The 27,471-nt window shown below is 46.1% G+C and overlaps 1 protein-coding gene across 2 annotated transcripts in view; it reads right to left on the bottom strand.

Annotated features, from left to right (window-relative positions):
* Positions 1–27,471, bottom strand: part of GALNTL6 (polypeptide N-acetylgalactosaminyltransferase like 6) — a 2,249,191-nt gene that overhangs the window by 246,287 nt on the left and 1,975,433 nt on the right. For both annotated transcript variants that reach the window (XM_069244332.1, XM_069244340.1), the window contains one exon: positions 20,013–20,130. In XM_069244332.1, coding sequence (XP_069100433.1) covers positions 20,013–20,130 — 118 coding nt within the window. The remainder of the gene's footprint in view (positions 1–20,012; positions 20,131–27,471) is intronic.

Below are 27,471 nucleotides of genomic sequence, written 5' to 3'. Positions count from 1 at the left end.
AAATACAACAGGCACCTCAGGGGGAAGGGAAGGGGGGGGCACCTCAGCCGGATGAGTGCACGACGCCAGATCCACGAGGGTGCTCCATGCCCATTGATGTATCCTGGGGAGTGCAAAGCCACAGTCTCTCAAGTCTCTCAAGTGGGTGGTTTGCCCACTGCTTTATCCTGGGGAGTGCAAAGCCACAGTCTCTCAAGTCTCTCAAGTGGGTGGTTTGCCCACTGCTTTATCCTGGGGAGTGCAAAGCCACAGTCTCACAAGTCTCTCAATTGGGTGGTTTGCCCACTGATTTATCCTGGGGAGTGCAAAGCCACAGTCTCACAAGTGGATAACAGTCTCCACTGGTTCTGGAGGGGGCTCGGTGCCCAGAATGCTTCATGATGCCAAGGACAGAGGTAGTGGATGTCTTTCTCCACTGATTCTGGAGGGGGCTTGGTGCCCAGAGTGCTTCATCCTGCCAAGGACAGAGGTAGTGGATGTCTTTCTCCACTGGTTCTGGAGGGGGCTCGGTGCCCAGAGTGCTTCATCCTGCCAAGGACTGAGGTAGTGGATGTCTTTCTCCACTGGTTCTGGAGGGGGCTTGGTGCCCAGAGTGCTTCATCCTGCTTGTGGCGGCCCCAGTAGCGTCGGAGCTTTTGGCGCTCATTGGCCTGCGGTGCTGGTGGCGGCGATGTCCTGTGAAGTGGTGCTTGTGGCGGCGGTGTTGTTGGCAGCGGTGCTGGTGGCGGCGGTGTCCTGTGAAGTGGTGCTTGTGGCGGCGGTGTCTTTGGCAGCGGTGCTTGTGGCGGTGGTGTCCTTGGCAGTGGTGCTGGTGGTGGCGGTGTCCTTGGCAGCAGTGCTGGTGACGGCGGTGTCCTTGGCAGCGGTGCTGGTGGCGGCGGTGTCCTTGGCAGCGGTGCTGGTGGCGGCGGTGTCTGTGGCAGCGGTGTTGGTGGCGGCGGTGTCCTTGGCAGTGGTGCTGGTGGCGGCAGTGTCCTATGAAGTGGTGCTTGTGGTGATGGTGTCCTTGGCAGCGGTGCTGGTGGCGGCGGTGTCCTTGGCAGCGGTGCTGGTGGCGGCGGTGTCCATGGCAGTCGTGCTGGTGGCGGCGGTGTCCTGTGAAGTGGTGCTTGTGGCGGCGGTATCCTTGTCCGCTGTGCAGGTTTTCGGCGACTTGCCTGTCTTTCTGTGCCCCTTCCCGACCTTGGATGGTGGCGCAGCTGTCTTCCCACTCCCAACTGTACTCCTGGGAGAGGCTTTGGTAGTAGATGTTTTGCCTTTCTCCCGCCGGGCACTGGCCAACTTTTTATGCTTTTGAGGTGGGGTACTGTCCGTGGCCTGGCTCCTTGGCACACTGGCTGCCCTGCTGCTTGGCACACTCCAGAAGCCGGTTACTGATGGCACCACTGTTCCCGCTAATGTTGTGGATGAGGTGCTGGGTTGGGACCTGGAAAGGGGGGCCCTAGGGGACTGAAGGGGTGGAGGAGGTGAGGGGAAGAGGTCAAGGTTGGACAGGAAAAGTTTTTGGGACACACTGGGATGGGTAGATGCAGGGGGTTTGGGAGTGGAGGAAGAGGTAGTGGTTGTAGGAGGTGTACATTTGCTGACTTTGGGTGAAGGTGCATGGTCTGGAGGCTGTCGTGAGGTGGATGGCTGTTGGGTGGGTGTGTGGCTGCGTTTGTGTACCTTGAGAGGTGGGCTCACAGACACACTGGGAGAGGACACAGGGGATGTGTGAATGGTAGTGGGGGTGGTGAGTGCAAGTGAGTGGGGTGTGGTGATGGGTGTGCTGGTGATGGACGTAGTGGCTGAAGATGTAGTGCATGCAGGTGTGAGTGGAGATGAGACAGGGAGGGAGGAGAGAGACGTGGAGGAGGGGGACACAGTGGAGGCAGTGGATGTTGGTATGTCTGCATGGGTATGATGCTTGTGTGAGTGCCTGTGGGATGTGTGGTGCTTATGTTTGCCAGAGCTTCCCTTGTGTGTTGAGGTGTGTGCATGCTGGACTGATGGGGTGCTTGGGATAGGCTGAGGTATAGGGGTTTGGGTCTGGGTAGAGGAAGTTGGAGGGGGAGGCTGGACACAGGGACAATGGCTGCCATCAGTGCTGAGGCCAGAGTCTGAAAAGCTCGCTGTTGGGATGCCTGACCAGAATGAATGCCGTCCAGGTATGCATTAGTCTGTTGCAACTGCCTCTTTACACCCTGGAAGGCATTCAAAATGGTAGACTGCCCAACAGTAAGAGACCTGAGGAGGTCAATGGCCTTCTCACTGAGGGCAGCAGGGCTGACTGGGGCAGGGTCTGAGGTGCCTGGGGCAAAGGAGATGCCCACCCTCCTGGGTGAGGTGCCACGGGGCACATGCTGAGGGGCTGCTGGGAGGGCGGTGCTGGTAGGGGGGTGGTGGCTGTTCCTGTAGATGCGGTGGGCACAGAGGGGCCTGCCACCGCAAGGGAGCTCCCATCAGAGGAGGAGTCCGTGTCACTGGTCTCAGCTCCAGTCCCTGCCGTGGAGCTCCCATCGCCCTCCGTCCCACTGGTGGCTTCAGACTCCATTATCTTGCCCTCCAGGGCCATGTGGGATGCAGCTCCCTCCTGCTCCGGTGGCACTGCCCCTCTGCCTCATGATGCTAATGCACACAAGAACAGGGAGACCACAAAAAGTGGGGGAAGACAGAAGAAAGACATGTTGAGTGCATGCAATACCGCTACCGTTGGCCGACACTACAGACACAGAAGCCCCCTGCACTACACCGTGCACTTTGAGTTCCCTAATTAATCATAGGGACATGGGTTACAAGGCCTATGCCCGATTGCTGCACACATGGAAGTCACAGGAGCCTGACTAGGTGTAGTTGGCTCTGAACACAGGTGGGGTTGGCTGCCACATGGCCTGCCTTACAACGGGACCTTGCCTACTAAACTAGCCCTGGCCTAGGGGAACTCACAGCCCACCTCCTCCACCCAGACACCTCAACTGCACGCAGAATCAGCTGAATGAGAGTGTACTCACCCCCTGGTGGCTGCTGGGATGCCCTCAAGCACCCATCCAACTCCGGATACGCCACTGCCAGGATCCGGAACATCAGGGGGGTCATGGTGCGACGTGGCACCCCTCCCACGTTAGGAGGCCATCCCCAGCTGGGCCTCCGCCGTCTTCTTGCTCCAAAGGCAAGTGTCCTCCCATCTTTTACGGGAGTTGGTGCTCCGTCTGCGGTGGACCCCCCAGGGCCCGGACTTCCTTGGCGATGGCACGCCAAATATCCTTCTTCTGGTGGGCGCTGACCTACAGGAATAGTACAGGGGAAAAGGAGAAGATATAACCGTCCGCACCGTGACAGCCATTGGCCCGCATCCCTACCCTTGCCATGATGCACATGCACTCACCGTCGTTTCATGCACGCCTCATTCTCACCCCCTATCTTCCATCCCACCACTCTACACAGGCATTGCCCATTTGGCATGCTCACAGTGTACTTACCTGTTTGTCTGGAGGACCGTAGAGTAGCGTGTACTGGGGGAGGACCCCCCCATCCATTAGTTTCTCCAACTCCTCTGTGCTGAAGGCAGGGGCCCTTTCCCCAGACACAGACTCTTCCAGACTGAGGTCACAGCAGTTCTCCTCCACAGAGCACGTCCGCTGGGGCAGATGAGGAGGTGGTGGCATCCTCCGGTGTACAGACCGCTGGTGGACCTGACGACAAAGGAGGAGCGAGATGTAATTGTCACCTACAGATTTGATCGTGCCACAATCCTGGAACTGTGTGCCCAATTGGAGCCAGACCTGATGTCAGCTATCCGCCATCCCACAGGAATCCCCCCTCTAGTGCAGGTGCTGTCAGTAATCCATTTCCTGGCAAGTGGGTCTTTTCAAATGACAGTGGCCATGGCATCAGGGATGTCCCAGCCTATGTTTTCCAACTTGTTGTCCAGAGTGCTGTCTGACCTGCTGAAACACATGCGCAGCTACATCATTTTCCCTCAGGTGGAGGATTTGACAACAGTGAAAGGTGACTTCTATGCCCTGGGACATATCTCCCAACATCATAGGTGCCAGTGATGGGACACATGTGGCCTTGGTCCCCCCAGCAGGAGTGAACAGGTGTACAGAAACCGGAAGAGTTACCATTCAATGAATGTGCAGATGGTGTGTTTGGCCGAACAGTACATCTCCAATGTGAATGCCAAGTTTCCTGGCTCAGTGCATGACGCTTACATTTTGAGGAATAGCAGCATCCCTTATGTGATGGGTCAACTCCAGAGGCACGGTGTGTGGCTATTAGGTGAGTACATGGAGCCTATACAGTGTGACTAGGTGTCTGGGTCTGGGGATGTCCCTAAGAGTTAGGGCCATATTTATACTTTTTGGCGCACAACTGCGCCAACGCAGTTGTGCGTCAAAAAATTTAACGCCGGCTAACGCCATTCCAAAGCGCCATGCGGGCACCGAATTTATGGAATGACGTTAGCCGGCGGAGCTGCCTGGTGTGAGTAAAAAAAAAAGACTTACACCAGGCAGCGCCGGCGTAGGGGAAAATGGAGCTTGGGCACCAAAAAATGGGGCAAGTCAGGCTGAGGCAAAATATTCGCCTTAACCCGATTAGCGCCATTTTTTTTTACTCCCACCCCCATTGAAATGACTCCTGTCTTAGAAAAGACAGGAGTCATGCCCCCTTGCCCAATGGCCATGCCCAGGGGACTTCTGTCCCCTGGGCATGGTCATTGGGCATAGTGGCATGTAGGGGGGCAAAAATCAGGCCCCCCTATGTCACAAAAAAAAAAAAAAAATACTTACCTGAGCTTACCTTAAGTTCCCTGGGATGGGTCCCTCCATCCTTGGGTGTCCTCCTGGGGTGGGCAAGGGTGGCAGGTGGTGTCCCTGGGGGTATGGAAGGGCACCTCTGGGCTCCTTCCGAGCCCACAGGTCCCTTAACGCCTGCCCTGACCAGGCGTTAAAAAATGACGATAAAACGGCTGGACGTCATTTTTTTTGACCAGCCCACTCCCGGGCGTCATTTTTGCCCGGGAGTGTAAATATGGCGCACATGCCTCGGAGTCATTTTTTAGACGGGAACGCCTACCTTGCATATCATTAACGCAAGATATTTGTCCACGCTAAAAAATGACGCAAACTCCAAGATCTTTGGTGCTAGACGGGTCTAACGCCAAAGTATAAATATGGAGTTAGTTTTGCGTCGGAATTGCGTAAAAAAAAACGACGCAATTCCGGCGCAAACAGAGTATAAATATGCCCCTTAGTGTGTGTCTAACAGATTTCCCTCGACATTTGCAGGTGACTCTGACTACCCCAACCTGTCGTGGCTACGGACACCAGTGAGGAATCCCAGGACAAGGGCAGAGGAACGCTACAATGAGGCACATGGGCGAATTAGGAGGGTTATAGAGAGGACCTTCGGCCTTCTGAAGGCCAGGTTCAGGTGCCTACATATGACAGGTGGTTCCCTATTCTACTCACCAAAGAAGGTGTCCCAGATCATCGTGGCCTGATGTATGCTTCACAACTTAAAGGTGTTTATTTAAGTGCTAAATATTGGAGGGTGTTGTAAAATGGTCAGGGGTGATGGTGGAGGAATGGCCATGGCAGAGTCCAGTCTATTAGTCTCACAGGTGCATTGTCCAAAAGGGCATGGGAAGTGGAGCTGGGGCAGTTTAAGGATGGACAGGGTGACAAAGTGGGACAGAAGGATGGCAATCAGGGTGGTCTCATTTCTTGGCGGGGTTTTGGCATTGGTCTCTGTCTTTGTCCTGGATCTCAGGGTCCGTTTGCTGGGTGGTTCTCCATCTGCAGGGGGTGGGGTGCTGGTGTTGTGGTCCTGTAGCGGTGCCTCCTGTCCACTAGCGCCGGCGGAGGTGGTGGGCAGTTCATCATAGAGGCTAGTGTCAGGGGCCCCTTGTTGTGCCACAGTGTCCCTCCTGGTGTTGACGAGTTCCTTCAGCACCCCTACAATGGTGCCCAGGGTGGTGTTGATGGATTTGAGTTCCTCCCTGAACCCCAAATACTGTTCCTCCTACAGCCACTGGGTCTCCTGAAACGTGGCCAGAACCGTTGCCATTGTCTCCTGGGAATGGTGGTAGACTCCCATGATGTTGGAGAGGGCCTCGTGGAGAGTGGGTTCCCTGGGCCTGTCCTCCCCCAGTCGCACAGCAGCCCTCCCAGTTCCCCTGTGTTCCTGTGCATCTGTCCCCTGAACCGTGTGCCCACTGCCACTGCCCCCAGGTCCCTGTTGTTGTTGGGTTGGTGGGTTAGCCTGGGTTCCCTATAGTGGTGGACACACTGCTGCTTGACGTGTCCTGAGGACAGAGGTATGGGCCCGTTGGGTGGGTGCTGTACTGGTGTTTCCAGAGTGGGGAGGCATGATTATTGCATCTGTGTGTGCCATGGTGTGCAATGGGTGGGTGACCCTGTACCCCAGTGTTTGCATTCTTGTTTGGGACCTTGTGTGATAATTGTTTAGTGGTGTGTGTGGGTATGTGCAGTGGCCATGCATTGGTGATGGGTGTCCATGCTATGTTGTTGCATGCAGGGCTTGGTGTTGGGATGGGTGGGTTGTGATAGTTGGACATATGTAAGGGGTTGGAGTGATGGGGGTGAGGGCGAGGGTGAGGGTATGTGATAGCATGCAGGTAGGGTGGAGGATGTGATAGTTAAGATTTGACTTACCAGAGTCCATTCCTCCAGCTACTCCTGCAAGGCCCTCAGGATGCAGTATAGCCAAGACCTGTTCCTCCCATGTTGTTAGTTGTGGGGGAGGAGGTGGGGGTCCGCCGCCAGTCCGCTGAACCGCGATGTGGTGTCTTGAGACCACAGAACGTACCTTCCCCCGTAGGTCGTTCCACCGCTTCCTAATGTCATACTGTGTTCTTGGGTGCTGTCCCACTGCGTTGACCCTGTCCACGATTCTGCGCCATAGCTCCATCTTCCTAGCTATGGTGGTGTGCTGCACCTGTGATCCGAATAGCTGTGGCTCTACCATGACGATTTCCTCCACCATGATCCTGAGCTCCTCCTCAGAGACCCTGGGGGTGTCTTTGCAGTGCCATGGGGTGCGGTGGGTGATGTGTGGGGTGGTGTGTGTTGTGATGTGTGGGGTGATGTTTAGGGTTGTGTGGTGTTTTGTGCGTGGATGATGTGTGAGTGATGGTGTTGAGTGCCTGTGGATGCTAGTTTGTAGATGGTGGTGTCTCTCTCTGGCCTTCAGTCTCATTTGTGGTCGTAAGGGTTTGTGGGTGATGTGGGTGTGTGTTTTATATTGTATTGGATGTGTGGGAGTGGTGTGTGTATGTGTATGAGGTGTGTGTATTTGGAATTGTCCAAAGGTGTGTTTTATTTTGAGCGCGGCGGTGTGTACCGCCAATAGAATACCGCAGTTGAAAGACCGCCACTTGGATTCTGGGTCGTGGTAGTGTGGGCGTGTTCCTGTTGGTGTGACGGTTGAGGTTTTGTTATTGACAGTTTAGCACTGACCTTTGGTGTGCCGGACTTGTGTGGGTGTCAAAATTTTGGCGGATTCAGAGCTATGGCGGAATTCTGCGGCGGTGTGTTGGCGGTCTTCTGCACCGCAGTAAGCGGCATTTACTGCCGATGTTGTAATGACCCCCTATATCTCCTTCCAGAGTTCGCAGGGTGTGGAGAATCGTCTCTCTTATTTCTTCTTTCTTTAAAATCTTTTTGTTTGTCTCAGCGCTTCTTAGAGCCCTCTTGTGCCTGCTTTGCACCCTACTTATGGGCGGTATCTTGTAACTCCAATTTCTTTGGCTTGGCTCCCAAACTATCCCGTCCTATCCTAGTATAGGTGTCGGAAATTATTTTCGGTAGCTGTCTCTCTTGTTCCTGGTGTAGAGTTTCCCAGAGATGCTGGCAAATTGCCAGTGCTACCGCTTCCCCTTTAATGTTACTGAGTATTACTGAGGCTACGGCGTCGAAGTTACGCATTAATTTCATCCCCAAATCCAGGGCTGGTGCAGCCCCATTCTCATTTTGTATTTTTTTTAACGCTTCCGGTAAATTGGCAAGTGTCGGGGTACCATGTGTGGTAGTATATATGGCAGCGAAGACTGTACCCCATGTGACACAGTCATCCACTGAGGGAACCAACCCAAAAGGCAAGCACATAGGCCCTCATTACGAGCCTGGCGGTCTGTGACCGCCAGGCTCGCGGTTGGCGGGTGCACCGCCGACAGCCTGGCGGTGCCCCTTAGGGCATTCTGACCGCGGCGCTTTGGCCGCGGTCAGTGCAGGAAAACCGGCGGTCTCCCGCCGGTTTTCCGCTGCCCGTCAGAATCCTCCAAGGCGGCGCAGCATGCTGCGCCGCCTTGGGGATTCTGACACCCCCTACCGCCATCCTGTTCCTGGCGGTTCGCCCGCCAGGAACAGGATGGCGGTAGGGGGTGTCGCGGGGCCCCTGGGGGCCCCTGCAGTGCCCATGCCAATGGCATGGGCACTGCAGGGGCCCCCGTAAGAGGGCCCCTCTTGTATTTCACTGTCTGCATAGCAGACAGTGAAATACGCGACGGGTGCAGTAGCACCCGTCGCACCTTCCCACTCCGCCGGCTCGATTCCGAGCCGGCGTCCTCGTGGGAAGGTTGTTTCCCGCTGGGCTGGCGGGCGGCCTTAAGGCTGCCGCCCGCCTGCCCAGCGGTAAACTCAGAATGCCGGCCGCGGTCTTCAGACCGCGGTGCGGTATTCCTGCGGCGCAACTTTGGCGGGCGGCCTCCGCCGCCCGTCAAAGTTGTAATGAGGGCCATAGTGAGCAATCTATGTTGTTCCTGTAGTCCCGTATGGGGAAACACAGCTTCCATCTGATTAGTTCTCTGGGCAATCCAGAACGGTATTTTTTCCCGTTCCGCGGGTACTTTACCCACAATAGTATGTACTGTTTGTGGATTAATCCCAGTAGCCAATTGATAACCACCAGATGCTGGCGGTGCTGGATGCGCTGGTGTTGTGTTCAATGTTTGCATTACGAACTGAACTAATCATCTATATAATGTCACTAATTCATTATATAAATCTCGCAGATCTGCTATTGGCATATTTTATATACCTGGGTGAAGTGTGTAGGTTGCAAACATAGGCCATGTTGGTCAGTCATTACTTAATGGACTTAACCTCACTCTTTATAGTACATGTGGTAGGGCGCCTTCGAAACAGATCTGATGCTCTTGGTATGTGAGCGATATTTCATGATATTGGTATGCTCGGTACCGTTGAGGTACATTTGCAATTTCATATGTGTAGAACGTATGTGTTCTTTGGTCGACCTCAGGAAAGGTGACCCAACAGTAAAATGTTTCTGTTTGGTATGCTTCATTAGCTTCTATTATAAGAGTAACATCCCCGCCCTCATCTGTAAGGCCATGCATTAATAAATGTTGTGTTAATGCTTGTCTAGCATTTTCAGGAAGGTCTATGGCAGCAGCCATTTTGTTTAAAGAAACGGAAAACACCAAAATGGGGAGTACAAGTCCTTTTGTGAGTTTGAGCTCGAACAACCTACAGCTTAATCGGGTGTTACCTTTTCAGTTGAGGATGATTTTCCCAAAGACCACTGACGTCTCCGTATAATGGTACTTAGGGTACCTGTTGTCTGTGAGACAGTGATAGTCGGGGTAGCCGTAAATTAGTGCCTAAACACCATCGTTGGTGGCGCCATGTCATAGTTTGGACTCTTGCTCTGGGTTAAAGGATGACAGTACTTTTGCTTGTAGGTGACTATGCCTATCCTACAACAAGTCGCAACCGTTGTCCCAACCTTACCGGCTCACTAGCAGCACCTCACCAGAAACACAATATTAAAAGGTGATTTGTGGCATAGTTTTTATTTAACATAACTGCAATTTGCGATAAGTTGCATGGGCTGCAATGATTAGGATAATGAATAATGCAAGAAAGAGAATTGTGAAGACGAGAGTCATTATTAAAAAGACCCCCACCATCTTGCAATGCATAGAAAAGACATATGAGATGTAATATGCCCTTCTACCCTTATATGAGAGGCCTAACCTCCTACCTAAAGGAGAGCTGGGTTTGTTAACCCTAATCTGCCAATGCCATGTCCATGAGAGGAGCCCCCAATCCTCGTTACCTTGGAATGAGGGCTCTATATCAGACTCCACAGGGACACGAAGACTGGATCAGCGTCAAGATGACGTGCAGCATCGATATCAGCGATGGTGGCGATTGCCCTCTGGTCGGAATCCCCATGATTATCTGTCTAAAGTGTGATGTATTTATACAGATCCACAAGGACCCCTGACGTAGGTGTGTTCCCAAACAATAGAAAACAGACATGCTTTGGACGGCAATTAATATAAACAATTCCTCAAAAGTATAGAGAGGGAAAATCCCTAAGTGTGAACACCTACTGTTTGTTCGTCTTTGTTGCTTGATCTTGACGCCTTAGCACGTTGACACTGATAATGTAACTCACAACAAGTGCCCTAACTATAAACAAGGCAGCCATCTTAGAAGAATTAAATAATAAAATCGGCTAAGACAGAGCAAGCTAAGTAGGTTAAAAGTCAATAGGTGATGGGGGCACGAGTCTGCAAGCCAGAGGCTAAGCTAACTCCTGTTATCCCATTAAAACGAACTAGGATTCACTAAAATTTACACTGCCACTTGGGGTGCCTCAGTGCTCATCATTGAGCCACATGCTGTTTAATATTTATGTGGCCTTCTTGACAAGCCTAATTCAGGATTTTGGATTGGCCCAGTAGCATTTGCAGAGGATACACAGTTTGATGTGTCTATCTCAGAGGATGTTGATGAAATGGCTTATAATTTCAATGGATGAGTAATAACAGTCTTATGCTTAACTCGGCTAAGTCCAACGTTCTTTTTTTTGCAAAGCTCTGATATCCTCCTGGGATCAATCTTGGTGGTTCCATCTTCTGTAATGAACTTGCGAATAATCTTTGACCCTTGTTTGTCTTTTAACACACAGATTAATAAACTTACCTCTTCTTGTTTTTTTCTGTTGGGTAAGATTAGGATGATTCTTCCATTCATTCTCCATGAACTCCAGAAGTCAGTGGTTACAGCCCTGGTGTTATCAAGTCTGGAATATTGTAGTGTACTATACTTAGGCATTCGCGAATGCTCTTTGAAATAAATCCAAGGCTTACGGAATGTGGTGGCGTGACTCTTAAGGAAAATTCCTAAGTTCAAGCCAGTGTCTGAAACATTACGAGAGCTTCACTGGCCTCCTCTGAAGTAAAGAGTCAGGTTTAAGGCTCTGTGTCTGGCACATATATTCTTTATTGAGCTGGCCCAGCATACCTAAAAAAAGGCTTTCTTGGTACAGTTCTGCAAGAACGTTATACTCAACCAATTCTAAGAGAGTTACGGTCCATAAAATCAAAAGAAAGGCTTGTGGAGGTAGGAGATTTGTTCCTTGTACAGCACAACTCTGGAATAAGCTACCTGAACACCTGAGAGGCCAATCTATGTTTAGCTTAGGAAACAGCTTAAAACATGGTTATTGTCTTGCCCAATGTAACTTGATGTAAACAGAAAGCTTCAGTCTGCATTGTTCCCTACTTAGTTGAGAAGTTATCAGCACCAAGATGCCACGGGCATTTGCGCACTATACATACAAATCAATTTCAATGTAATAACTGTGCTTCAGAATACCAGATTGCATTGCACTATGGATGAACAGCAAAGCACAAAAACTACTTTGCCTTCTTGCCCACATGTACAGGGCATGAGGAACCAATTATGTGTGCATACATATGCAGAAAGACACACATGTGGCAGTTACCAATGAAAAGGGAAAAGACAGTTTTTGTCAGTGCAAATTCTCAGCCACCGGTTTTAATCACTTCTTCCAACACATGACATTGTCCTCGACACAGATGGGACAAGTACTTTATTTCTTTTGTTCAGAGATGGAAAGGCTCCAAAGCTTAATTTGTAAAAGAATAGGTGTTAGACCCCAAATATTTTAGCAGGCATCTTCCATTCCCACAGCCGAAAGCCTGGGTTTTCGAATACCAAGGCGATCAACTCTTGATTATTCCTCATGCCTCTCTTCATTCACCATTATATACTCCCTGTCCATTTATCTCATTCATACAAGTTCTTTATCATCACAGCTTTCTACGTTTTTCCCTGTTTTCCATATTTTTCTTCCTCCTGCTTTTCCTCTGTTCTACCTGTTTTTGTGTGAAAGTCTGAAGAGCAAAAATAAGTTCCAAACCCCTAAAAGGAACGGTGATTCCCCCTCCTGCAATCACCACCTGAAATTAAGCACTAAGGGCTACATGTACAAAACTGTTTTTGTCGCAAACGGCCTGATTCGCAGAATCAGACCGTTTGCGACAAGGAAAAAGCATTTTACAATGCACAGACCCTTTTTTGCGATTCAGTGATCTATTTACCGGATCGCAAAAATGTTTTCCAGGTCGCAATTAGGAAGGGGCATTCCCTTACTAATTGTGAGTCGTAGTGCGATGTAGGATTGTTTTGTGACCGTGAATGCGGTCACAATACAATTGCAGTTAGCCCCAATTTGAAATTGGTGCTAACCCATTCGCAAATGGCAAGGGGTCCCCATGGGAACCCTTCCCCTTTGTGAATGGTAGCAAAAATACTTTTTCAGAGGAGGCAGTGGTTTTAATTTTTGTTTTTTAAATGCACCTCGTTTTCCTTTAAGGAAAACAGGCTGCATTTTAGAAAAAAAAACAGCTTTCTTTAAAAGCAGTCACAGACATGGTGGTCTGCTGTCTCCAGCTGACCACCATCCCTGTGAGTGCCACCATTCCCAATAGGGTCGCAAATTGTGACCTACCTCATGAATATTAATGAGGTAGGTCATTTGCGACCCCATTGGGAATCTAAAACAGTGTAATGTACACTGTTGTGCATATGGGGCCAGATGTAGCAAAATCCGATTTTGCGACTTGCAAATTGTGAGTCTGAGCGACTCGCAATTTGCAAGTCGCAAAATCAGATGCAGAATGGTGTCTCAGACACCTTCTGCGACTCGCTATGGGGTCGCAAAGACCCACCTCATCAATATTCATGAGGTGGGTCGCATTTTGCGACCCCATAGCGAGTCCCTGCACTCACAGGGATGGTGGCCTTCTGTAGTCAGCAGACCTCCATGTCTGTGACTGCTTTTTAAATAAAGCAGTTTTTTTTTATTTTGCAGCACGTTTTCCTTAAAGGAAAACAAGTTTCAAAATGAAAAAAAAAACGAAACCATTTGGTTTCGTTTTTTTCAGAGTAGGCAGTGGTCCATAGGACCACTGCCTGCTCTGAAAAAATATTTTTGTCGACATTCACAAAGGGGAAGGGGTCCCATAGGGACCCCTTCCCTTTTGCAAATGAGATACCACCAGTGTGCAACTGGTGGTAACTGGGAGTTGGTTTGCGACCGCATTCGCGGTCACAAAGCAACTCTGAATTGCGATGCGAGTCGCAAATAGGAAGAGAACACCCCTTCCTATTGCGAGTCCTATTTGTGAGTCGCATTCCCAAATTGCGAGTCGGTACCGACTCGCAATTTGGGAATGAGCATCGCGGGAGGCTGTTTGCATGGCGCAAACTGCGTTTTTCGCAGTTTGTGCCATGCAAACGGCGTGCTACATTTGGCCCTTAGTTTTGCAAATGAGTTGCAAATTGCGAGTCGCAAAACTCTGGGTCGTACATCTGGCCCTAAGTGCTTCCCATATCAAGATATCAAGTTGTTAAAACAGAAACTTAATTGAAGCCAGCATACGACATTATACAATGTGCAAATAATGAACAACAGTGGAAGACACTCTGGGGGTTATTCTAACTTTGGAGGAGGTGTTAATCCGTCCCAAAAGTGACGGAAAAGTGACGGATTTACCACCAGCCGTATTACGAGTCCATTATATCCTATGGAACTCGTAATACGGCTGGTGGTATATCCGTCACTTTACCGTCACTTTTGGGACGGATTAACACTCCTCCAAAGTTAGAATAACCCCCTCTGTTTTAGATATGTGATGTGTCAAGCTTCCTATTATTCCTTACCCTAAAGGCCATTTTCTCTTCATACAACTACAATTGGTCCCTTCTAGAGGTGTCAGAGTGCCAGACATTGAATGTGAGCCCAAATAACCCTTATTAAACACGACTCAAAGTGATTTGCATTATGTATGGTGTATTTGCATTAAGAAACAGAATAAAGGAAGTGTTGTTGCCTCTATAATATTTTCATGATCTTATATATTTGAAAGTGAAAAATGAAAACGTTAGTCCCATTCATTGCTTTTAAAATGACGGTAAAAAAAAATATTATAATAATTTTTGCTCCTGTTGTGAACATTTTTTAAGCAATATAGGTTGCAGAAAATCCTGTTTGCTCCATTTTACATCGGGCAAGTGGATAAAAAACTGTAGGTCTTTGGTGCTGTAGTCTCACCTGGAATGACCTGTCGTTCTGCAGGACTTGACAAAATTGTAGACCGGGCATGAAGAATATGCAAACGGAAGGAGTAGAACTAAAAAAATTATTTGGCAAAAGCCTATTTTAGTAATGTTATTATTCATTACAACTATACCACACTTTGAGAAAGCTCCATGGCTTGTTGTGTGCCCAAGCGAAACATGTGCCGGCATTCCACTGGCAAACGGAAGTAATCACCTACTAAACCTGCATTGACTCTGTCCTGATTAACCAACCAACATAGAATGCTGAAGAAGAGAGCGAGTCTTTACATCACCTTATCCAAATATGATTTGCTCTATTTTGCAACAGCGCGAAGTTGTTGTTTTCTAGCCCAGTAAGTGTTTTGACTTGGGTACATTAGACATCTTATAAATACATTTTAGTTACATCGTGTGGCTTTTGTCCAGCATATATACATGGAAATTTGATGTGGAAAACATCAGACTTCCTTGAAAAGAAATGCATTCCGTTAGTGGTGGCTAGATAGTATGGTCGCCCTCGTGGTAATACTTTTAGAATTTTTGTGCTTATAATAAACAAAGACGGAGAGACACCTGGGGGCCTGCCCTTAGCATTAGATGAATGAATGGCTACGACATAAATGGGGCCAGAGCCTGGCATCTGTCTCCGAAGAATCTGACACTAGAGCAGAACAGGCTGGGACAACCTGGTGTCTGAACCGCCTCTGCCGTTGCCATGGCACCCAGATAAAAAGGAGCGCAGTGTATTCCAATTATATCGTTCACACTGACAGATAATATGATAATGGGAAACGGGACACACAATACTAAATCACCAGGCATTGATGTTACCGAGACAAATGTCAAATTAGGGTTGTTTAAAACAATGCCAAATCATTTAGAATGCAAACAGTTGAATGACAAAAGGACATGCTTTTCTCTGTCACTCTATTTCTCCTTGTATTTATATACCGTCTCACTCACATATATAATAGCTTCTGCTGCTGGTGTACTTCACAATTACCTGCTAATGTAACCGTTCTGAAACTTACGTCCATAGTTTAACTTCAAATACGCCTTAAAGTCTTTAGCTGTTTACTGGGTCGACAGCGTGTTCCTCTCGTGAAGTGCTCAATGAGCTAGCTATCCTACAACGAATCCCCAATAATACCTGCTTTTCAAACAGCATGCCAAGACATTGCACACTTTTCTTTGAAGAATGTCGAAATCAGTTGCAGCTGCTGCACGGTGAAAGGGGGGGGGGGGGCAGCGCACAGTGGGGAGGAGTAGTAAAAACAAAATAAACAACAAACATTAAATTAATTTTTTTTTTTTTTTAAATGGACCTGACTCCCGAGTCCCCACCGCAATGCAAGTCTTCAGGCTGCACTGCAGGCACAGGCTGCCGGCCTGCCCTGCGGCCAATCCTAACGATGCTGAGAACAGCATTAGGATTTCCTGGTGCTCCCAGGCAGAATGGGAACCTGTGCATGCTTTCTCTAACCCAGAAACATTGTGCTGAGTTGGAGAGACATCAGTGCGCATGTGTATCTGCCCGATAAGGCCAGCCAAACACACATGGGCATTGAGGGGGTGCAGAGCACTCCCCCTCCGTCCCTGTCCAGCTGCTGGCCTGGGTGACCTCCTCTGCTATAGTGAAACTACTTTCTTGTGTCCTGTCCAAAACCTTCCTACAACTTTACGCTCAAGCTGCCTCCTGTTGTAAATACATCTACAGTTGACATAACCAGCAATCTAACATCTCAGATAGGAAGCTAACTTTATGACACGTGCTGCTCAGAGTCCCCTAGTAATCCATGTGCTGAAAATCAATGGAGAGGGATGATACCATTATTCTTTACACAAAGCCCATTAATAGTCCTTCTCTTAGGTCAGAGGAGCCAGTTGCTGTTCAAGGGACACATTGGGCCATACCTCATAAAGTGAGCACTGGGAGTGTTAATATGAGACATGTCTCTGCCATAGTTTTGGGATGACTGATGTCTGAATACTTGGAAAATTGTATTATGCCACCTCAGATGTCTGAATAGGGGGAAAATGGTATTCTGTCATCTCAGAGAGTGATAAATTGTTGTTATATTTTAGAAATTGAGAGCAAGGTCCTGCTTTTAGATGGTATTGTAGCAGAATTTGTTGATGTCGCCAGAGTGAACAGAATATTAACACAAAGGAACATAACAACACAACTAAAACATAAAAGGAACAACACAACAACAGATAAAACAGAATTCAACACAACAACCGCAGTACAAAACATCAAAAACACAATGCAATAATGCAGCATAAAAGCATTACTCCATTGCCCGCAGCGTAACACAGCACCACCGAAGCTAAAAGCAAAGCAACAAATTTGCAAATCATTATTATATTACCATCTTCAGGAATCTGTTTTTGTTATACAGTTGTAAAAGATGCTTGCACCAAACACTTGCTTACTTTCCACAAAGGAATTGTAATAGCATCAACAAAATGTATTTCGTGATCTGACCCATCTTATTAAGAAGCCTCTGGTGGATCCGCATGAGCAAGCTAAGTTTGAATATTTTCTATTATTACTTGTAGATTAAAAAAAAAAAAACATCGAATGGCAGCTTATAGAGCAGAAAACAGTTTTTTGAAGTGCACGTTGGAATAAGAGATAGGACCAACTGCTTGGGCATTCTTCCAGGATTACAAGTTTAAAATGGCACACTCCCTCATTTTCATGTCCGAGGCGAAGCAGAATTTCTACTGGACCCCAGAAGGATGATTGCAGTTGCCTCAAGAATTCACTGTTGCAGGCACCCTTATACTCGAGTCACAGGATAGCCTAGCGCACACTGACAGAATTCAACTTTACTAGGGTGGTAGGATGTTCTATAGTTTATCTGCACTGGAGAGCTTTTGCAATTCCTTGCTGTGCAGCAATGTTGCTTGGTGTTTGGAGATTGTTCATGCATTTGTTGCATTTCACTTCACTGCTGAGAATTTGTATTTACAGCTTCGACTATTTCTTGAATTTCTGGAAGATAACTTTCATGCTACCAGATGAAAACATCTCTCCTGGGCTCTTGACCTGCTATTTATTTTATGGCATTAAATGAGAATGGTATGGTCAAGGTTATCATGAAAGACTACTGGTCCATATCAGTTAGCTTTTCAGTCACCTGAGACTAGTGTGTCTAAAGGGTAATGCACTGAAGTGGCTTTATTTGGGATTGTCTAATTTAGTATAGGCTGTTATGTTGACACTTTTCACACCACAACAATGTTCACTTCACTTTAGGTTAACACAAGGACTATCAATACCCAAACTATTTTCATTCTAAATGTTCTCCTTTTGATTGCAAAATATATTTCTTTTGTATAGGTTGTGATGCAGTTTTCTTACCTTTTACAGTGATTAGACCACTAGAAATGTAGGTGTAAGCCCAACACCAAGTGTGCAAAACCAAGGCACTGTACTTAGATGGATAATGGGACTTGGTAGGCTTAAGTGTATATGGCCTTACAATACCCATGTGGCTCCTTTAGCAGTAATCTGGGAGATGCATATAAAGGATTAAACTCTATTGTATGGTTGTAGAGCCTTCGATGAGGGATTGTTTTGTGAAGTTACATTTTTACATGTTTCATCTGAGGATGACTGAACCTAGAGTGCATGAAAGTGGAGACAAATAGCCAAAAGGCCAGCATAAGACTGGATCAGGTCTGCGGGAGCATACCAAAAACAAGAACCAGAAGAACAAGCAAACATCCAAAGAAGGTAAGCAGCCCACATTAAAGACTGAGAAAAGTCAAGATCCCGTCACAGGAAAGAGGTCCGATCAGTTTTGAATTTACGAGTTGAGTTTTTAAGTCATGTTTTTGTTGCATCTCCATTTCAGATGAAGGAAATGGTTAAATACTTAGGGCCTGATTTAGCATTCAGGAGAATGGGTTATTCTATCACAAACATGCTGTCTTAGCCCGTTCTCCTTATTATAAGCACATTATGTCTCAAGGAACTTGTAATAAGGTGCACTGAATATCATTACATTTGCAACAGAGTAACCATCAAACAAACTAAATTAGGCCCTTAGATTGTAGGAGGCTAGGATGGATGTCACTGTAGGTGTAGTAGACAATGTTAGTCTGTCTTCTCATACTTGTGACTAGGTAGCAAGCAATGCTTAATTAGACTTTGTGGTTTGCTGAGGGTGATGATAAAAGTGTCAATATAATATTAACTTTGGCAATAGTAGTCATTGGTATAGCCTTGTTACACTATAAGAATGCTCCGAGCACAAAAAATAAGAACCCTCTGCAGGCTATCAGCTAAAGGTTCAGAGTCCAAGACTAGACTATTCTGATTTACCTGCATGTGTAGTGGGTGATACAAGACGACAAAATGCACGAATGGCAAGTGATGGAAACTGCTATAGGAGGTACAAAGGAAAGATGATATGTATATGTGAGTGGAGTGTTTTGAGCCTTCCCCTTGGATGGCAGTGTATTGATCAATTGCAATAAACTCAATATCTGCTGATTAAGACAATCTACTGGAAAACCTCTCTACACAGTAGATGTAATTTGAACGCCAAGTGGTTTGCCCAGAGACTACCTAAGGAGTCCTGACAGTACCTATATGCTTGTGTGAACCTAATACAAGTACTAGGCAGATGAATTCAAGAAAACTTTATATGAAGTACCTAGTTGCAAAAGTCCCAGCATTCCTTCCAGGTGCCTCCTTAAGCTGGTTTGTAGATGCATGAATGCACAGTGCTTTGGAATAGCAAGCTGCTGTCAGCAGACATGATAAGGTGTTGGCCATGCCAGGTGGTGAAACACTATGCAAGGGAGGCTCCTTGGAGGTGACACAGAATATTTACATTGTACAGAAATTACAAGTTTTCCAGTTCCATAAATTAGTAACTCATTCAGTTCAAGCTTTTTCTTTGCATTGTTGGACTTGTAGTCCTGCTTAGGCCCTGGAATGAAAAGTGCAAACCTCTACTGCCTGAGCTTGTCAATTCTAGAGCTCGGATCTCGTAGCCGCCAATGGCCCCTGATGACAGAGGACAAGGGTCTCTAAAGAGGCCAATGTGTGTGTTGGAATCATTTGGTAAGGTACTAAGCATTGACTATGGATGCCCCAGAACCAAAAATCACACTAAACCAAAACAATAATGCCATGGTGAACAAAGAATAAGGGGGTCTGATTTACTTTAAGACGTGAAGCTGAAAGCGTGGCGATGCTGTGGTTTGTTTCACATACATGATTATCTGAGGGACCAGATCTAGGAGGAAGTCAAGTGATTTCCCTTTTAAACGCGTTTTTCAGGTTTTTTTTCAAGTTCTTATGTTTTGATCTATTATTATATTGGTAGGTAGGCAGGTTTATGTAATATTATGAAGAATTCAGAATTCACCAGCTTCATTTCCAGAAAGTCACATAAGATGTGGAAAACGTGCATATATTCTACAGCAAAGAAGGTCCTAACCAGTCTTCTTGTTGCTTTCAGAGAGACGGCGAGATCCACTCATGCCTGTATTTACTACTATGCTACATCCACTAGCAGTGATTTGAATTGGCCTGTACCGTAATCGAAAGAAAAACAAAAATGCCAGTGTATATCAACTGCTTACCTTGAAGGAAATTTCGTACTGCTCACCACCCCAGATTTCTAAACCTGTGTCGTAGCCACCTAGTTCCCAAAACCACTTTCGATTCACAGCAAACAGACCTCCAGCCATCACAGGGGATCTGAAAAAGATAGCAAACAAACCAAGTTTATAAATGACAAAAGAAGACTGTCAGAAGACAAACAATCTGGGGTGAGGATCTGAGAACAGCCATTAGTGTTTGGGTGTCAGATGTACAATAAGACTGGTCGCAAATTGCACATAGACTCACAACATATGTACTAAAAGGCCTTTGCATTCCCATTAGGGTTTTTAACTGTTGAAAGCAGACCATGTTTGTTAAATGAACAGTTGTTGCTTTAGAAAAACATAGAAGTTTCTTGTTTGGGAACCTCTGCCTACCCGCCCCTCACCCCACCCCCCAGCATCTGCTGATACAATACCAAAGGTGGGAGGTGTCTTCTCCATTGTAAATTAGTTACCACCTCCATTGATGCGTCACTAAGGGCCAGATGTAGCAAAGGTTTTTACCCATTCTGTGTCTATGGGAAAAAGTGTTCGTACATATGGCCCTAATTGTTTAATGATTTGCGGATGCGACTTCGAGTTTCAAACCATTAATTATAGCATACATAACATCCATTCTAGGCACCTTCCTATTAGTGATGCTGTATGGGTTGCTAACCCCCTTTGGCGAGTTGAAAATGCATTTCTGATACACAGAATAGGTTTAGCACATTGCAAAAAAATGCGTTCACAAACACATTGATTTTGACTATCATTTGGCCCATGGTTCAGTGTACTAGGAATACATATATGTAAATCCAGTGTTAGAGACTGAGGTGCTAAGAAAAATTGTCTAACCGATAGCTAGAAAATACAGATTAAATAGTGTGACGCAAGAATCTGCTGGGCCAGTCAGTCTTTAATGTTTTAATACTTTTTTTGCTGTTTATATATAACTTGCTTTTATATTTCAGCTGTAAAACTGCGATTTATAAGTAAATAAAGGGTAGAGCGTGAAATGCACATAATCTATGAAAAGGCGATGTGTCAAAACAGCTTCACGTGCCACCATATGGAGGAGCACGCTTCTGGAATGCTCATTAACACGAGGGCACAAACCTATCCAATGTTTTAGAGACGCGCGTGCCATCTCAGGAGATCAGAACTGCGTCATCGGTTGGCTGCAGACCATCTGTGTTTCCTCACAGGCCCTGAGGAGACCATGTTTCTGCTAAGCACACGGGATTTCACTAACGCCTCATTAGCCGAAATCCGCCTGCCCATTAACCTTCACCTGCTGTTATGTCAAGAGTGACCGAAGGTAGTTTCTCCTAATGGCTTCTTAAGCATTTGGTCATGGATGATATATTTGATAGGGAAATATTAATAGTTTGGTTTCTTGAAACCATTTTTCATAGTGGCACAGCCATATGTATGTATGTACTGTTGTGCCAACTATTCCTGTATTTTACTTAGTCTTCAATCTTCCATAACATCTTGGTCAAGGTTTACTAAGATTTTGTTAAAGGTTGCCTTACATTATTGGTGTAGCCCCTACGTAAAATCTATTTTGGGGTGTAAAAAAATAAAATAAAAAAAATAACCAATGGAGTGCACAACACCGGTTTGTGTCAGGTAGGCTTTACATGGGTGGTGCATGAACGTTCAGTGCATCCACCCATGATTTTGTTTTTACATAAACCCACATTTTCAAAGACTTGTTAACATGGGTTTGCTCTAAAGTGGTCACCTAGCTGAGGCTGGGGTAACAAGTAGAAAAATCTTTATTTCTCCTAGTTTTTTCGTCTTTGCATGGGTGCAGACATACATAAAGATAATCGCCTCAAAGGACAGATTTTGTGCAGGAAAGTATATTTTCCTGAAAAAAATCTATCCTGACTGCAATGCAGGCCAACTTGTGATATGGTGATATGCCTTGGAGCTAGACAGCCACAAGTGTGCCAGGCTAGGATGAGCAAACATAAGTCGTATTTTTGAAAATATGGTCTACTTCTGCAATTAACCTTTCACAAGGCGTAGCAACTTCACTTGCTGCGATGTGTAATGTGAAATATTAGTAAATATGTCCCCATGTATTAACCTAAGTCTTCCTAGCTACTTATGTCATCTCTACATGGATGGAGAGGTTCAGATTAGTCTGAAACTATTGTACTGCATTAGTGTCTTGCCATTCTCTGGTTCTACGCTGTTAGAAATGGGGTCTTTGATTGGCAATCAGGTTACCCCCTGTCCAAGCGAGGAGCTTTACTCTAGTCAGGGCAAAGGAGAAACACACCTGGTTAACCCTTATTCACCCCCTTTGGTAGCTTGGCACGAGCAGGAAGGCTTAACCCAGAAACAATGTGGTAAAGTATTTGTACCAATACACACAGTAATACAGTGAAAATTCTACAAAACGGACACCACACCAGTTTAGAAAAATAGATAATATGTATCTAAATCAAACAAGACCAAAATGACAAACATTCAACATACATAAGTCAAGATATGAATTTTCAAAAGAATAAGAGTCTTATTCCATTGAAAACAATGGAAATGTTGATTTTGCACAAAGTACCTGGTTAGCATTAAAAATAAAGCCACACTGGTGAGCGTGCATCAGAAAAGGCAGCGATGCATTGATTCCTTCCTCGCAAGGGAGGCCGTGCGTCATTTCTTCTCCGGTCAGGTCAGCGATGCATTGTTTTTCTCCCTCGCAAGAGAGTGATGCGTCAATTTCCAGACGGGGCACCTGAGATCCGCACAGAGTCAGGCTGACTTTGATGCCCAGGGACGATGCGTGGAAAACCCTGTTGCACTGTGTTAGAGAACCGCACTGAATGAGTTTGCTTTGTTATCAGCAGCCACAAGCAGGTGTTGCATGTAATTTCTCCAGCCACGATGCATCGATCTCCCAGCCGAGATGCAGGTGGACCGTCGATTTTAGCTGCGAAGCTGGCGGCACGTAATCTATCAGCCTTGTTACAGATGGTGCATCGAAAAGTTCCCCGAAGTGCGTTCTGTGTGTGGATTTTCAGCTTTTGCCTGCCAACTTCATCTTTTAAGTGCCCAGGGACTGGATAGGACACCACTTGGCAGGGCAGGAGTCTCAGTAGAGAGTCCAGATGTTAGCGGAGGGAGTCTTTGATGGCCCTGAGACTTCAAAACAGGAGGCAAGCTCAACTCAAGCCTTTGGAGATTCTACACACGCAGGAATATACCACAAAGTCCAGTCTTTGTCCCCATTCACAGGCAGAATCAGCAACTGCAGGATAGCCCAACAAAGCACAGTCACAGGCAGGGGCAGCACTCCTCCTCAGCTCTTCAGCTTTTCTCCTTGGCAGAGGTTCCTCTTGGGTCCAGAAGTGATCTTGAAGTAATCTAAAGTCTGAGGTTTTGGGTCCACTACTTATACCCCTTTCAGCCTTTGAAGTAGGAAAACTTCAAAGGAAAGTCTCTGTTGTTCACAAGATCCTGCCTTTCCCAGGCCAGGCCTCAGACACACACCTGGGGGCTGGAGACTGCATTGTGAGAGGTCAAGCACAGCCCATTCAGGTGTAAGTGATCACGCCTCCCTCAACTCTAGCACATATGGCTCATCAGGATATGCAGGCTACACCCCAGCTCCCTTTGTCTCACTGTCTACAGGGGATTCACAAACAGTCCAACTGTCAAACTGACTCAGACAGGGAATCCACAAATAGGCAGAGTCACAGAATGGTTTAAGCAAGAAAATGCCTACTTTATAAAAGTGGCATTTTCAAACTAACAATCTAAAAACCAACTTCACTAAAAGATGTATTTTTATATTGTGAGTTCAGAGACCCCAAACTCCACATTTCTATCTGCTCTCAAAGGGAATCTGCACTTTAAAGTTATTTAAAGGCAGCCCCCATGCTAACCTGTGAGAGAGATAAGTCTTGCAACAGTAAAGACTGAATCTAACAGTATTTCACTGTTAGGACATGTTATACACATCAGTACATGTCTCACCTTTCACATACACTGCACCCGGCCTAAGGGGCTACCTAGGGCCTACATTATGGGTGCCTTATAAGTATGAAAAGGGAAGGTTTAGGCCTGTCAAGTGGGTACACTTGCAAAGTCGATTTGGATGATTAAAACTGCACACACAGACATTGCAGTGGTAGCCCTAAGCCATGTTTACAGTGCTACTTATGTGGGTGACACAACCAGTGCTGCAGGCCCACTAGTAGCATCTGATTTAAAGGCCCTGGGCACCTCCAGTTTACTCTACTAGGGACTTACTAGTAAATCAAAAATGTCAATCATGTATAAGCCAATTACACATGCATTTTACATCGGAGCACTAGCACTTTAGCATTGATTAGCAGTGGTAAAGTGCCCAGAGTATTAAAAACAGCAAAACCAGAGTCCAGCACACATCAACAACCTGGGAAGCAGAGGCAAAAAGTTAGGGGAGACCATGCCAAGGATGCCAAGTCTTACATATGCTGTTTTACTGTCATTCATAAAATGTGGAGGACTCTTGGGGCTCTATTACGGTAGTGCCCCTGGGGTGCACCAGGCGTTTGCGCCCACTTTGCGCACCCCTGGGGCTCTTTGATATTGCAGAAGGGGCAGCAGACCCTTGTGCGTCCCTTTCCTATTGACCCCACAGACATTTCACTTAAAGGCGGGTGCAGTTACTCACTGCAGCTGCCTGCAAGGGGATCTCTAATCCCCCCTAAAAGTGCAGGTGGACTCCTGCCTGCACTGTGAAACACAGAGTGGCCTCAAAGCAGCAGCTCCATTTTTCATGTGAATGCACTGTCCCAGGGCAGTGCGAGTTTGTGGCTGCCCTGAGGGCAGCACATTCATCCTAATACAGCAAATTTTCCTTATTTGTGGCAGGCACACCATTTAAAAGGTACACCTAGCGCAAACAAGGAAAATGCAATGTATCTGTTGTATGGTGCCTGAGTGGCTACTTATTACAAACTGGTTTATTTGTAAACAAAATTAAGTCTTAGGCAACAGCATTTGGAAAAACTGTTGACAATCTGTCATTGGGTTCCAAATAGAACTTTAAATAACTGCATATTGTCCAAAATTATTTTAGTTTATTTTTTTAATAGTAAATGCTTAACATGCCTGCAAGTTTCAAATGCCAGTTTTAGGTAATGCAGAATGGGAAAAGTATATCCCAATTAAAGAAGGGGGGTCTAATCATTTTTTTACATACCCCCTTGAAAACCTCTCATCATTTTCAACTACCGACAGATACACTGGCCATCACTTATATGTGCAATTTCATGGATTCGTTCTACACTCTTAAGCTACAAACATAAACATTGGACTCTCAAGATGAGTTCTGTCAGGAGCCTTATGGAAATGTTGAATACCAAAGGTGGGAGTCGCAGGAGTAAGACAATCTGGTGGTACTCTCTGATGAGGAGGTTGAGGGTCTAGTGGTCAGATCATGACTGAATCTCATAACGCATCTTTTACTGCCCATGCCACTTCTTGTGTTGGTCTAAGTAGATCTCCTCACTGATTGCAGCTATCATATACTGTAAAAATGACCAACAATTCAGAACAGAGGTGTAGTCTTCATCTTTGAGAAACAAAGAGGTATTTTCAAACAATAATTAGGAACGTTTTTTTTTCACCAATACCAAGTTCCATTTGTGGGTTTCTATGTGTTCTTACAGTTGCTTAGTGGCCTTGCTTTCCAGAATTATCTTCTAAATTGGAGCCGAGGTAGTCACTTACGGGTTATTTAGGATCTGCCAGGAACATCTTTAACTTCTGGAGTTGATTGTGAGAAAATCAGGCTATGTCATAGGAAAAGATGAGTTTCCCTATATTCTTCCTCTGCTCCGCATAATGGTGTTGGTCAGGTTTGAATCACTCTCTCAGTCATTTAACTTAGTCTTCAGATGTCTTACGCTGTGCTAGAAATTGCGTCTCTAGGTGACAGAGGTATGCACTCTGTATAAGTAGGGACCACAATCCTAGTCAGGGTAAGTCAAAACAGAACCTAAATTATCCTGTCCACACCTTCCAGTGGATTGGCACAGAACAGGCAGGCTTAACTTAGAAGGCAATGTGTAAAGTATTTGTTCAATAACACCAGTTTAGGAAAATAGATAATATTTATCTGAATAAAGCAATACCAAAACAACAAAGATCCAATATACACGTCACAATATAACTTTTTTAGAGGTTTAAGTAAGTCTTTAGCCAAAGAAATGAATGGATGTATCTCTTTAGCACACAGTATTTGGGATGCGTCAAAAACAAAGACAATGCGGGCTACAGGGGAGGTGAAGCACAGGAAAAGCAAAGCGATGCAGTGGTTCCTTACTGGCAGGGGAAGTGATGAGTCAATTCTTTCCTCACAAGAAAGGCGATACATTGATTTCTTGACACACAGCCTCAATTCCTTATTGCGATGTGGGTTGATGACAATTGACGCAAAGAGACAATATGTGGAAAATCCAGACATGCTGTGATGATCGAACTGCGGTGAAACAGATGCTGCGTCGATTCTGCAGGTGCTGTGATGATTTTTCAGCTGCGAGACAGGCACTGCGTCAATTCTGCTATCATTGTGTCAATTTTTCAGCCATAAAAAGTTAGTGGAAGACCACCCTAAGGCTGTCAGGTCTATCACACTGCCATTAGGTAATGCCTTATTAATCATTCAAATGCCTCGAGGAATTTTGTGTGAACACAATAATTGTAATCAGTTTCTGTAAGAAGATCATTACTAAAGACTGAATTTATTCCTGCTTAGAAAATAAACCTGCATTTCTATTTCAGCACACAAAACATTCTTGGAAATAACATGATGCTAAAGATATGGTTCATAATGCTTGTGCAAGGGATCCCAAAGTTACCATTAGCTAAAGTAATAAGGTATTTGTATGTGTATGGTAAGTTTGGCAGAATAAATATTGGAAAGAACTAAAAACCTTTACCAGTTAAACCAGGTTACTTAAAAAACAAAGGCTTATGAACCTAAATGTCACAGAGGAAAGAAAACGTGATATATTGTTAAAAGATGACAAGGCACCCTCTGTGGCCACCTGTGAGAAATGCATTGGGATACAAGTTGATGGTTGGCCCCAGTGTTAGGTTTTACTTCAGAATCAGGAACTTTTCTGCAAGGAGAACAAATCTTAAACAAGTAAACCATGATGGATATTATGCCATTAAAGCACCTGCAAATATTGAGTAATACTACCACAACATTGTGTTTGTAGTACAGAAACTCGTCCAGCACAAACATCTCTCCTCCCTTCATGCTCTCTCGATAACTCACCATTTCAGTCTGTGTGCCTAGTCCCAAGGAATGGACAGATATCTTCATAACCCTCAAATTTATTCAAATCCAGAACTACGATTTTCCCCCAAACAAAGATACACACCCTGTCCAATGCCAGTGGTACGGTGACCATAAGCCTACAACTATCACTTTGCTGATGTT

Source organism: Pleurodeles waltl, chromosome 1_2, assembly GCF_031143425.1.
Source record: "Pleurodeles waltl isolate 20211129_DDA chromosome 1_2, aPleWal1.hap1.20221129, whole genome shotgun sequence".
Taxonomy (NCBI): Eukaryota; Metazoa; Chordata; class Amphibia; order Caudata; family Salamandridae; genus Pleurodeles; species Pleurodeles waltl.
The sequence above is the reverse complement of the archived record's forward strand: the minus strand, read 5'-3'. Positions and strand labels throughout refer to the sequence as shown.